Source organism: Adiantum capillus-veneris, chromosome 13 (genome assembly GCF_014529385.1).
Source record: "Adiantum capillus-veneris isolate H3 chromosome 13, ASM1452938v2, whole genome shotgun sequence".
Taxonomy (NCBI): domain Eukaryota; kingdom Viridiplantae; phylum Streptophyta; class Polypodiopsida; order Polypodiales; family Pteridaceae; genus Adiantum; species Adiantum capillus-veneris.
The window spans coordinates 139,809,052-139,821,713 of NC_140943.1; the positions used below are offsets into that span (position 1 = coordinate 139,809,052).

General features: G+C 42.3%; 1 protein-coding gene across 1 annotated transcript; it reads left to right on the forward strand.

Annotated features, from left to right (window-relative positions):
- The first annotated feature begins 10,260 nt into the window (after positions 1-10,260).
- LOC147444966 (protein SICKLE-like) lies at positions 10,261-11,719 on the forward strand. Its single transcript, XM_086527469.1, has one exon. The coding sequence runs from the start codon at positions 10,440-10,442 to the stop codon at positions 11,511-11,513; it is 1,074 nt and encodes a 357-aa protein (XP_086383595.1). The 5' UTR covers positions 10,261-10,439; the 3' UTR covers positions 11,514-11,719.
- Positions 11,720-12,662: the final 943 nt, after the last annotated feature.

Sequence of the window (12,662 nt, forward strand, 5' to 3'; positions counted from 1 at the left end):
ATCGCATGCAACCACCTCCACAAACCTCGAGGCAAGACAATGATGGTGTCATGGTTGTCCCCTTACCTCTTTGCATCTCTCTCCTCAACTAAAAGACGGGGCCCCTTTGGTGCCACTCGTCAAGGGAAACAAACCCCCCATCAAACCTTGAGCAATGTGGGTGGCTCAACCGTTCACAATAGTGGACCACCATAGGGAGCACCATTGGTGGCTGTTCTGCCTAGTAATGACAAAAAATAGCTCAAATAGCACCCTGTGTAGGCTTGTGTGTAAGGGAGGGCAATTCCACCATGGCCACAAGCTCATGGAGCTCAAGAGTGTCTCTCTCTTGAGTAATACCAATGAAGTAGCTTCAATTTGTTATATATGGCATGGAAAAACTTATTAAAAATATGCATGTTGAGGCTTAAGCACCACCAAGTGGTAGCATTTCTAAGAGGGATCGCTATATGAAAACCTATATATCGCATGTGTTCAAGGACTATTTACAAAACCAGTTAGCTATTAACTTTTCACCAATAAAATGGACCCTTTTTTGTTCAATCTGTAATTTTTAAGATTGGTTTTCCAAGACGTTTTTGTATGTGAACATGTGAGGAAATATAGAAAAAAATAACGCCTACTATTGAACCCACATGATACGTATTTTCTTATTATAGTGAGCCATCCCCACCCCCCCCCCCCCCCCCCCCCCCCCCCCCCCTACATCCTAACAAAGCATTGGTCCGGCCAGAATGCAATCATGAGTCATGATCTGCAAAAGATTGACTCTGTCAATCACTACATCGGCTAGAAAACATTTTAAGGATCATCGAAGCTCGTAAACGTCCAAAAATTGAGCTATTTTGACCATATCGGGCCTGTTCCAAAACCAGTCGGAGGTTGGAAAAATCTTGCACAATCTTGAACTCAAATCCCATGCATCCAACCTTGTTTTTCACATAAGATAGATACCTATCCACCACTTGTAGCCAAATTTGGCACACACACCAATCGGTGAATTGTAGCAATTTGGAAAAATTGCTCAATTGACTCTTGATTTTTGTTTTTCTCGACGTGCCCACAACATGGCATGACATTCACTCCCTTAAACTTTCACATCCTTCAACATGTGCAAACTTCTTCCACGTGGTTCAAATGTCATAGCCAATACATAGCATCAATGATCCATATAATTTTTGGAATTAGGGTTGCACGAAAACACGCACAACTTGGATAAGACAAAGGAAGCTCAAGGCACACAAGAGAGAGTGTATTACTTAGTGTGCAATGGAAAGAGATATAGCCCTTGAGTGATGGGCGTATATACAATGCACGGGGGGAAAAACCTCCTAGTGAGGGAAAAAATGCCCCGTCGGCGGTCCTAAGTGTGTTTACACGCATCACTACCACATGTATATGGTAATACATCCCCGCTTGGAGTGATGCGGTGAATAAGATTTGGCACATAGAGTATAGGGAAGTGCCATGCCCTGAGGATATGATTAGTCCACAAAGGGGAGTAAGCCCAAAGCTTTGTGGAAAGCTTCAAACTTCTCACGAGACAATGCCTTTGTGAAAAGATCTCCAAGGTTCTCCTGTGCTGGCATGTAAGCCAAGCTGACCTCTCCTGCTGAGAGTCTCTCCCTGATATAGTGGCAATGCACCTCAATGCTTTGTGCGAGCATGAAAAATTAGGTTCATCCTGCCAATGCACTCTGACTCTCAATGTAGATGGCGTTGGTAGTGTCTTGTCCAACACCCGAATCAGCCATAAGGTATCTGAGCCATACACACTCAGTCGTAGCTGTGAAGACTACCCTGTACTCAGCCTCACATCTAGAAGTGGCCATAGTAGGTTGCTTCTTGCTCAACCATGAGATACATGAACTATCGTGCATGAAACAAACACCACTTGTGGACACTCGTATGTCAAAACAACCAACCCAATCTGAGTCCAAAAAGGCATGTAAATCTGGCGGCAATGATCCCCCTTGGGATAAAACAAGCCAAGATGTAAATTGCCACTCAAGTAGAAAAAAATCATCTTGACAGTCTGCCAATGCTTAGACATTGGGCTATGCATGAATCTGCTGACCTGTGAGACTGCAAACTGAATATCCAGCCTCGTGTTGCATACATAAATAAGGCATCCAATAATAGTTTGGTAAAGAGTGACATGTACATGTAACTTTTATCATTTGAAATTATACCCTATTGTATTGTGCAATAGTCTATCTCTAGCAAGCTCTACACTAACCTCTCCAAAGCATGCCATTAGCATGAATGGCACACTAACCTATCCACCTTAACCTAACAACTAGTATCAAGGATTTGGATAGAGATTAACATCTCCCTAATCACAATTAGATCCTAGGCATCCCTCTAAGCTAGATTGCATTGTCACTCTCTCTTAGCCAATTGCAATTGCTAATCAATTTTGACCATATACTCTCTCTCACACACTCTCATAGAACTCCGTCTCCTTCTCCAAGCTTGAGAAGTTGAGAGCCTACACCAACAACTCTTTGCTATGGAATGCGAATCCACCCAAGAGCCATGCTCCAAAGTGCAAGCTTACCATCTTCTTCATCTCCATTTCTATGCTATTATGATATGCTAAGCTACAAGGGTAATCCATGTGAGGAGTCTATTTATTTCTTGTATGATACTTCTTCTTCCTCTTCCCTTCCCTCACTCCCTTCTAGCTCTCTCCACCTTTGAAGGTGTTGGAAGTCTTAGGATTGAGGCCGGGGATATGTTAATGCTTTTGCAAGTTAATTAAGGGCATAATTTTGGTGTATAAAGCCTACCATCTTCATTGCACCAACAGGATCTCAAGGAACACAATCTTGTATTGTACCAAGTCTCTCTTATGGAGGAATCCATAATACAAAAGCCTTTTGGAGGGGGGATTGGCTCCACATAAATCTTGTCGTCAACTGTTGTCAATTTCTCTAACCCTTTTTCTCTCTCTTTTATACAAGTATTGTTCATGCCAAGCTAATTAGGTGTAATGTTCATTTTGCTACCTTTGATCAATTACTCTTCTTATGCTCTTTAAGAATTCTCTTAAAGGAAATGCTCACTATTATAATTTTAATTTCCACTACAGTCAATTTATAGCCATATTCCATTACATTGGTATCAAAGCTTTTGGTTTCTCTTTTCTTGCTTAAGTTGGACCTGTTCATTGCAAGAGGGTAAGTGGTACAGGGATCTATTATCTTGGTTGAAAAGGACTTAGTTCGAGGTACACCATTGGGAATTATAGACTTAATAATGGAGTCTTTCGGGGCTTGCCTTTGGCTTAACCATTATTGAGCTACTAACAATCTCAACAGGAACCATAATCAACCGAGCAATGTTAGACGTCTCCACTATTCTTTGCAGTCAACAGTCTCTAAACCACAGGTGTGGTTGCTTGAGAGCTAATTTTCAACAGTGAAGAAGAGTAGCAAGGAAGGTTTTTGAAAGTAATAAAGCACAAAGTAGCATATACATAAGTTTAGTTAGCATGCATGGCTGACAATAATAAAGAGAGAGAAATGAATATTGATGACTTGGATTTTGCACATGAAGGTTCTATTGATGATGGCCCAATGTTTGTGAACTATCTTGTTAATAGGTTGCAACAAGCTATGGGCAACCCTGCCTTGCAAGCCGAAGCTACCCAACAACTTCGTGCTTATGGGATTTTCCTACCTCTCCAAGAAGAGAGAGATCTTAGGAAGCCTCTTGTTGAGACTTCCAAAGAAGACTCTCTCCGATAAGAGAAGAGGAGGAATCCAATGAACGAGAAAGAAGTGAATCTCCGAATTCCTATGAAGATGTGGCTCCACAAAGACGGCGGTCTCGGCGATCCCAACTCCTCCCTAGAGGAAAAGGTCATCCTATAGTCCTTCTCCTCATCACTCTAAAAGGGAAGAGATGAAACAAAGGAAGAAAAAAGAGAGAAAGAGGTCACCCTCTTCTCCTTCTTCATCACCTTCCTCCTCTTCCAACGAAAGCAGTAGTTATTCTCCTAGAGAATACATGAGGAGAGGACATTGCAAATCCTATGTTGCTTGGAAAAGGTGTTATAAACTTAAGAAGTTCAAAGGAGGTGGCACCTTTGGTGCTACCGACAAAGTTTTGGCCTTCATCCAGCAATTTGATGCGGTCTTTGGAAACGAAGGCTTCACAGAGTCCTCCAAGCTACGTCATGCAACTATGCACTTTCAAAAATCTGCTCGACAATGGTGGGATAGCCTTTGTGGCAACAACAAATCTCCAAAGACATGGAAATCTCTATGAGTTTGCGTTATGAAATGATTCCTAGCAAGCGATGCTAAAGATAAAGTGCTCACCAAATGGCGGAGTTTAATTTAGCTACTCTCCAATGAGTCTATCCACAAATATGTGGACAAGTTTTGGGATTTACATCTCAAAGCTACAGTCTTTCAAAAGGTAGACTTCGTCGAGAAAAAGCAACAATTTTGTGCAGGACTACCTGAAGAAATGGCCAAGTATGTCAAATCACAATGGCCTAGTACTATCACCGAAGTCATCCACCACACTATGGTTGCTTCTTGCATTAATTTCCAACAAGGGTCTAAAAGGAATGCCAAGCCCATGGAAAACAAAGACCGAAATGATTCAAGGGGGAAGAACAATGCTCAAAACTCTTCCCATGGTAAATCCAACAACAACAAAAACAACAAGACCAAGGAGAAGGGAGTTTACAAAGGTAAAAATAAACTCTCTCCTGAAGAGCTAGAGGCTTTTCGAAAGGATCATAAATGTTTCAAGTGTGGGGAGCAAGGGCATGGTTACCGTTCTTGCCCCAAAATAAATGCACACAATGAGACTCCTAGAGCTTCCATGGTTGAAGCTCCAAAAAAGGATGCTCATTGCAAAGGGTCATCCCTTTCCGATGCTTGGGGAAAGGTGAGGGAGCATGATGCCTTCATCCTTTTTGAACCTGGCTCTACTCACAACTTCATATCAACGGAATTGGCCACTAAGCTAGGCATTCAAGATTTTGAGATGGGATATACTGTAAATGTTGATGGAGCCTTCAAGGGACAACATGCCTCTATTACTCCCTTGATTTGAAAGTTGAGGCTTCATGTCCAAAGCTACGTCAACAAAGAATACTTTTTTATTTCCCCTCTCCAACACGAGGATGTTATCCTAGGGGCACCATGGTTCAACCGCATGGCTGCCAACATGAAGTTCCTTGAAAGGAGAGTTTATTTCACCTACAGGGAAAAGAACATGTATATAGATGCCAATGAGTTGGGTCGTACTATACCTCTTGTAAATTCACCTACTTTTGATAAGTCGATGAAAAGCTCGGTTTCCTCGTACATAATTTTTGTCAAAGAGTCTCTAAATGATGGTACTGTTTTAACAAAACAAAGTGGTAGGAATTAAGAAGAATTAGACTTGTTTAATTTTCTAAATAGATGCCAAGATGTATTTATCGATGACATCCCTATGGAGTTACCTCCAAAACGAGGGGATGATGACCATAAGATAGAGATTTTACATGGGAGCTCACTGCCTAATAAACCTCCTTATAGAGTTTCTCAAGCTCAACAAGAGGAGATTATGAGGCAAGTGCATGAGCTGGTAGACAAGGGGATGGTGAGGCCTAGATCCTCTCCCTTTTGTTCAATAGTTCTACTAGTGCAAAAGAAAGACAACAAAAATCGTATGTGTGTCGACTATAGAGCACTAAACCGGATCACTATAAAAAACGCATTTCCCATACCACAGGTAGAAGATCTGTTTGATAAGCTACATGGCTCTACCTACTTCATTAGGATTGACCTAAAAAGTGGCTATCATCAAATAAGGATAGTGAATGAAGATATTGTAAAGACTTCTTTTTGCACAACCTTTGGTAATTTTTAGGCCCTATTTAGGTCTATGTCAACACGGGACCAAAGGAAGAGAAGGCAACGTGTCCAAAAGGGAGATGGTCTATCAAAGAGTAATGACCAGATAATGGAGCTTAAAATACCTTAGGGTTAGCTTCATTAAAGACCTTCAAAGGTTAGTGTTAAAAGTCCTTAGACATAGGACCTTAGGGTATTTTAGACCTTAGACAAGCCAAGCCTATGCTTAAGGTGCTTGTCGTGCTTGAGATGACTAAGGTGCTTGTCGTGCTTGAGCTGACTAAGGTGCTTGTCATGCTTTATGAGTAAGGTGCTTGAGGTGTTTCATGACTAAGGTGCTTGAGGATCTTGTGGTGTTCCAAAGTCAACATGATCCCTACAAAGGAGGGGGCAAGCCCTAAATCTAGGGACATGAGAGAGAACACACACACACACATACACACACTCTCTCTCAAGGCAAGCCCAAGACTCAAGAGGTAATAAGGACACATGTTAAGCACCTACACATGCTGCCCTCATGTAGTGCCTAAAGCCTATTGGTTGGTATCTAAAGGGACCCAGCGAGAATTTACTTTGTTTAATTAATTTTTCAAGCATTATTCAAGCCCTCTCTCTCAAAGGGGTAAGAAGGACACTTTTCCTAATGCTATCCTTGTTGCTTGATTTGCAAAAAGCATGTGATTGGCTAAGCTTGAGGAGGTCCAATCATATTTAAGGAAGAGCTAGAAGAGGGGGTTGACCCAAGCAAGGAGGGGGGTAGTTTGACCATATACTCTTCTCTCTCACGCTCACACACACTCTCATTCTCGTAGTGTATTGTGCAAGAACTCCATCTCCTTCTCCAAGCTTGAGAAGTTGAGAGCCTACACCAACAACTCTTGGCTATGGAATGCAAATCCAACCAAGAGCCATGCTCCAAAGTGCAATCTTACCATCTTCTTCATCTCCATTACTATGCTACTATGCTATGCTAAGCTACAAGAGTAATACAAGTGAGGAGTCTAATTATTTCTTGTATGATACTTCTTCTTCCTCTTCCCTTCCCTCACTCCCTGCTAGCTCTCTCCACCTTTGAAGATGTTTGAAGGTCTTGGGATTGAGTCCGGGGATATGTTTATGGTTTTGCAAAGTTAATCAAGGGCATAATTTTGGTGTATAAAGCCTACCATCTTCATTGCACCAACAGGATCTCAAGGAACACAATCTTGTATTGTACCAAGTCTCTCTTATGGAGGAATCCATAATACAAAAGCCTTTTGGAGGGGGGATTGGCTCCACATAAATCTTGTCGTCAACTGTTGTCAATTTCTCTAACCCTTTTTCTCTCTCTTTTATACAAGTATTGTTCATGCCAAGCTAATTAGGTGTAATGTTCATTTTTCTACCTTTGATCAATTACTCTTCTTATGCTCTTTAAGAATTCTCTTGAAGGAAATGCTCACTATTATAATTTCAATTTTGGCTACAATCAATGTTATAGCCATATTCCATTACAAGGGGAATGCCACGTTCCTAGTATATTAAACTAGGTGAGGATGCTGCCATTTCATTATCATATGTAGGTATGGTTTTTTCTTGTTTTGAAGATCATATGAGCACATAAACATTTTTTATGATCTTTTGATACCCATACTAATGCTATCAACTTTTGCTAACTACAATTTCTTCAAATTTGCAAAGTTTTGCAAGGTTCATACAACAAACTCTATACAAGCACCTAGGATCATTGAGAACATTGGTAAGATCAAAGGTGGTTCTCATCATTCATCTACAAATAGAGAGAGAGAGAGAGAGAGAGTTGATCCTTTAAAATGTTGCTAGATCTAATTTGAAGCTCATGGTTGCTTCTGTCTATGTAGCCAACTTAAGAGGGAGCACCTAATTACGCCTTGAAATGTGTCGTGCAATATATTTGAAGGGGCAATGCTATTGTAAATAATAACCTATTTCTAGATGCTCAGAAAAAAGCTAAGATAAGCCACAATCTAAGCCAAGAGAAGTCGACCACTACATTGCTTAGAAATGTTGATTCCGTGCAATTGTCAAAATTTGTATCCATGTGTTGCATGTTAAAAGCAGCATATAAAAAGGCTACATGGTCGGAGACTCCAATGTGCCGCTTCAAGGACCCTTAATCTTAGTTCTTTGAGCTAGCTCAGGTAAAGATACACTCTCTATGTATTTTAGATAAACTCACTTTCTATTAGCAAGGAAAAGAAACGATCCATGGAGACCATCATGTTGCTCTTGGATTGGTGTTATATCATTGTGTCAGTTGTCATTGATGTGCTTAAATAGTGCAGTCAACAAAGAGGCATAGATCACTAGCTACGATTTGCAAGAAAACATGGCAACATCAAGGTTGATTTTCTTTGGCACTACTAATTTGAGGTGACCCAAAATCTTACCTCATCACAAGAATGTTTATTATTGTCCAATAGTTTTTGAAACAAAGAGAGAGAGAAGGAAATATTTGTTAAGGCTTCTGCACAAAAGTGCTCTTAATTTGCATCACCTATGTATTTAGACTACCCTGTGCATTTTTAATTGAGACATAGAGAACGTTTTGAACCAATCCAAGAAACGAGAGAGAGAGAGAGAGAGAGAGAGAGAGAGAGAGAGAGAGAGAGAGAGAGAGAGAGAGAGAGAGCACATGCACTATATTTGGTGAAGAAGTGATCACTGTGCACTATCGACGGCCATTGTTGCATATCGAGCGCACGCAGGCAGTTTATAGGCATCTTAGTGAGAGAAAGGAAGAGAGAGAGAGAGAGAGAGAGAGCTAAAAAGGTCTCTGACATGGTACAAAACGGTGCAAGCCAATGGAGGACACTCTTGCCAAGCAAACAATGCATCACGAACAGTGAACGTTAGGAAGAGAGCTAGTGAATGCTGATAGCGACGGTGAGCTGTCGATGGCTCTTACGATTCACATGGATAGATACGTGCAGCGTTGGAGTGGGCCAAGCATGATTTTCCACCTTTTTTGACGTCAGGAGCACTACATGTGCACACCATGACATAGGAGATTTTATACAACACTAGTATGGCCGGTGGTCCACTACCTCTCTCTCTTTCTTTGTGCAAATTTTTCTCTCTCTCTGAGCGCAGTGAGCGTTGGGCTGCAAAGCACACCACCAAAGCTGGCCGAATGAAGGAAATCGTGCCACGTGTCAGGGGGAGGGAGAGCCAAAATCCCTCCTCCCATTATAGATAGTATAGATATAGATATAGAAGTTTTAGATGCACATAACTTAGAAGAGGACATCATACCAAACTAGTATTGTCGGTGGCTGCCTCTCCCTCTTTTTGCGTGCAATGGCTTTCTCTCTCGCTGAATGCATAGGGCTGCAGTGCACACCATTGGAAGCTGGCCGTTGAAAGAGCTTCCCCCACGTGTGTTCGGGGGAGGGGAATCCCTTCCCCCATTAGGGTAAAGGGGCCAATAAGGAACCACCCCCCAAAAGGAAGATGGCTCCACCCCCAAAAGAGAGACAAAAAAAAGGAATATGCTTGGAATCTTGCTTAGGTGTCCACATCTGATTTGCTAAAAAGTGTACTACTATTGGTGCTTGAGTGTCTTTGTTTTCTAAAAAGCCCTCAGAATTAAGCTTTTTCAAATAAAGTGCTGAGGCAAAATCAAAAAAATATCAATCTTGATATCATCGAATGTGTCTTTTCATGAGGAATTGAATGCACTCTTCAAATTTCAAATTTGGCCTGATATGAAAAATCCCCCCCAAAAATACTATTTTTTTTCTTACATGGCCTTAAAAATACTATTTTTTTCTTACTTTGGCCCCTTTACCCTATAATAGTATAGATATAGAGTATAGACGACTTTCAATTGTCATTAGTGAAATTAATTAAATTGACTTGGCCCCTAAGGCCCTTGAGAGTGTCAGACGTCAGTTTGGACACCTCGCCCATAGGAACAAAAACATAAAATCTAATGCATAAGAGGCAAGTTGAGAACCTAAAAGAATACAACTAGAGAAAGGTGCACACAATTTATTGTCATGCAAGCTTTGCATGGCATATCTCTAACCTACTCATTTTCAGTCCTAGCCTCATCAACTACAACTCGTATATTTGTGTCAAAAAATGACTGATTTTGCAACATTGTTTGAAACCTACATGGGCCACACGTGCCTCATTAGGGCTTACATTTGTACTTCCACCATTACATAGAGGCAGCAATGTATCATATACATTTTATGAGCTTGTATTTGTCTCCTTGGTACATGCCCAACAAACAATAAATTGAATTTTCCACAAACACAACATCTTGACTTAATCAAGATATGCTTTGTTTGCATATGATACAACGTGTAACCTTTGCTTTCTAAACTATAACCCACAAAAAAAAAATTCTTTGGATTAACAAATGAAGTTGATGGCCTAGCAACCGGTGAACACCTCCAAACAGCAGGACACCTTGAACCTGCAAGACGGCAAACTGTTGAGCGCGCTACGCTGATTCGTTGTCGTGTGTGACGAATAATTATCCCAACAGCTGTTTTTGGCCGGGGTCTAAGAGTGAACCTGAGCGAGCGGCATTAGGGCTTTGTAGGAATGGAAGAGAGCTCAGAGAAGAGGAGGGAGATGCTGAGAGCCATACGGGAGGAGGCGTCTTTGGCGGATGAAGGAGGGGGTTCATCGGTTACCGATTCCCCCAAATCTCCTGGCCTTCCGCTTCTCCACGATTTACAGCAGCCCTCCGCAACACCACGTTTCGAGTTCTACACAGATCCTCTTGCGGCCTTCCGCGGTCCGCAGAGGAATAAGAAGTCCAGATCTGAGCCTCCCTCTTCTCCCTTGCGGCAGCCGAGCTTTGCGCCTCCTCCAGGTAGTACCATTAACGCTGCCTTCCTGACGCCTAACTCGAACCCTAACGTTAATTCTACCCCTCCTGGCAGCTTCAGTCCTGGTAAGCATGGCCCTAATCATCAGCCCAGCATGCGTCACTCTGGCATGGTCGCAACGCCTGCTAATTTCAGCAATTCCTATCCTTACCCTAACCATCACCCTGCCCCTCGTGGCAATTTTCACCCTAATTCGACGCCACCGCGAAGCTTCAACACACCGATCTTTAGTAACCCTGCGTCCTCTGCAGGTGGGCCCAGATCTGCACCTTATAGTTACAATGGGACTACCCATGGCAACTCCCCTGCATTCTCAGATTACAATGTTGGGAGAGGCAGTCTTTCAGCACAGTCACCCCCTTGGTCTGTGGGTGGGATGAATGAGAGCTGTGTGCAGAGCCATGGCAGCAATCGCTCTTGGGGAAGCTTCAAGCAGAGCCCTGGAAGCAGTAATAGGAGTACCCCTGGAAAATCAGGTGGCAGAGGATTCCATCGGTTCCAGGGCACCTATTCGGAGACTGGTACTCCCGAATCTTTTGCAAAGAGGTCGATGCTTGAAGATCCCTGGAAAGATATTGTGCCTGCACGATATGATTCTTCTGTGGCTTCACGTCTGGATTCTTGCTCTTTTTCTGGCTCACGAGACTGGCTCCCCAAGTCTATTACCAGAGTGGAAACTTCACCTGTCTCAAAAGGTGTCTCTGTTTCTGCGATTGGCCCAAGCTTAGCAGAGAGCCTGGCACTTTCTTTTGCCGATGCTGTCGCCGGAGAAGATGGTGTTTAGGTTTTCTGCTTGTGCCAACTTTAATGGCTCACAGCGCCTGTATATGGTAGTGCCTTTGTAGCAAGGTATTACATAGGAGTTGCAACGATACGAATTTGGAGGGGCGAATCGCCCAAATCATGGCTTCATAGATGTTTGTAAATTGTTTCTACTCTGTTCAATGAATTCATTTTCGGTGGTGTACACTGTATTGCCACCTTGTTGTATTCCAGCTTTTTGCAGCGGCATTCCACATACACAGTAAGGGTCTTCTATCTCCACATTCTGGGAGGTAGCAAAGAGCATGTAGGGTGGCTTGTTATTTCCTGGCTTCCATGCCCATTTTGAGGCTTCCGATCTTTAAAAGAAGTGGTGAAGAAACCTGGAAGTCATAGTTTTCCAGAGTGTTGATTTTTGCATTGGAGTCGTCATTGTTTTTTCCTCTGCTTAGGGGATTTGTTTTCTATTGATTTTTCGTTTGGCTTGAAGAGAGGCACCGGTTGCCACTTGGTTTTGGTGCAATTCATGATTTTAGTCATTGAGCTGTCTGTGCAAGTGGTTGCCAGCCTTTAGTGAATTGAGGGTGAATCTTGGTGCTCAACCTCACTGGCTAGCAATCTTAAGTAGATTTAATTTTATGTTGTCCTGACACTATCTACTGTGTATACGCTTGGGGGGATTATTCCACATATGTTGCCCCATCCAATATTCAGAGCTTTGTGAATTGGTCTGCATTGTGTAATAATCTATTCGATTCAGCTTTTTCGGTCTCCCTTTACACATTACAAGTATTATCCTAGTTTTGTATCAAAGCTCATTCAAATTCCTAGTGGTGTTGAATACCACCCCTGCTAGCTGTCGGTTTCTTTCAGATATTGGTTCTCGACCAATAATTCAACAATATGAGCGGTATTGTAAGTATTAGAATGTATTAGGATACGTATTATGGGCAGGTTTGCCCACATTGTGGCGGAGTTGCAGCTGATGGGAGAAACATCTTTCACTCGTTTCAATGCTGGTGTTCTTTTGAGTTGCCTTTTCCTCAAGGCAACGATAGCGATAGCGGTGCAGGAACTGTACATTGATGCTCATGCAACTATGATGTAACCTTCGATCCAGATCCAGTCGAATGACTGCTTAGAAGTTAGCACTGGCTGTCTGCCCTCTCTG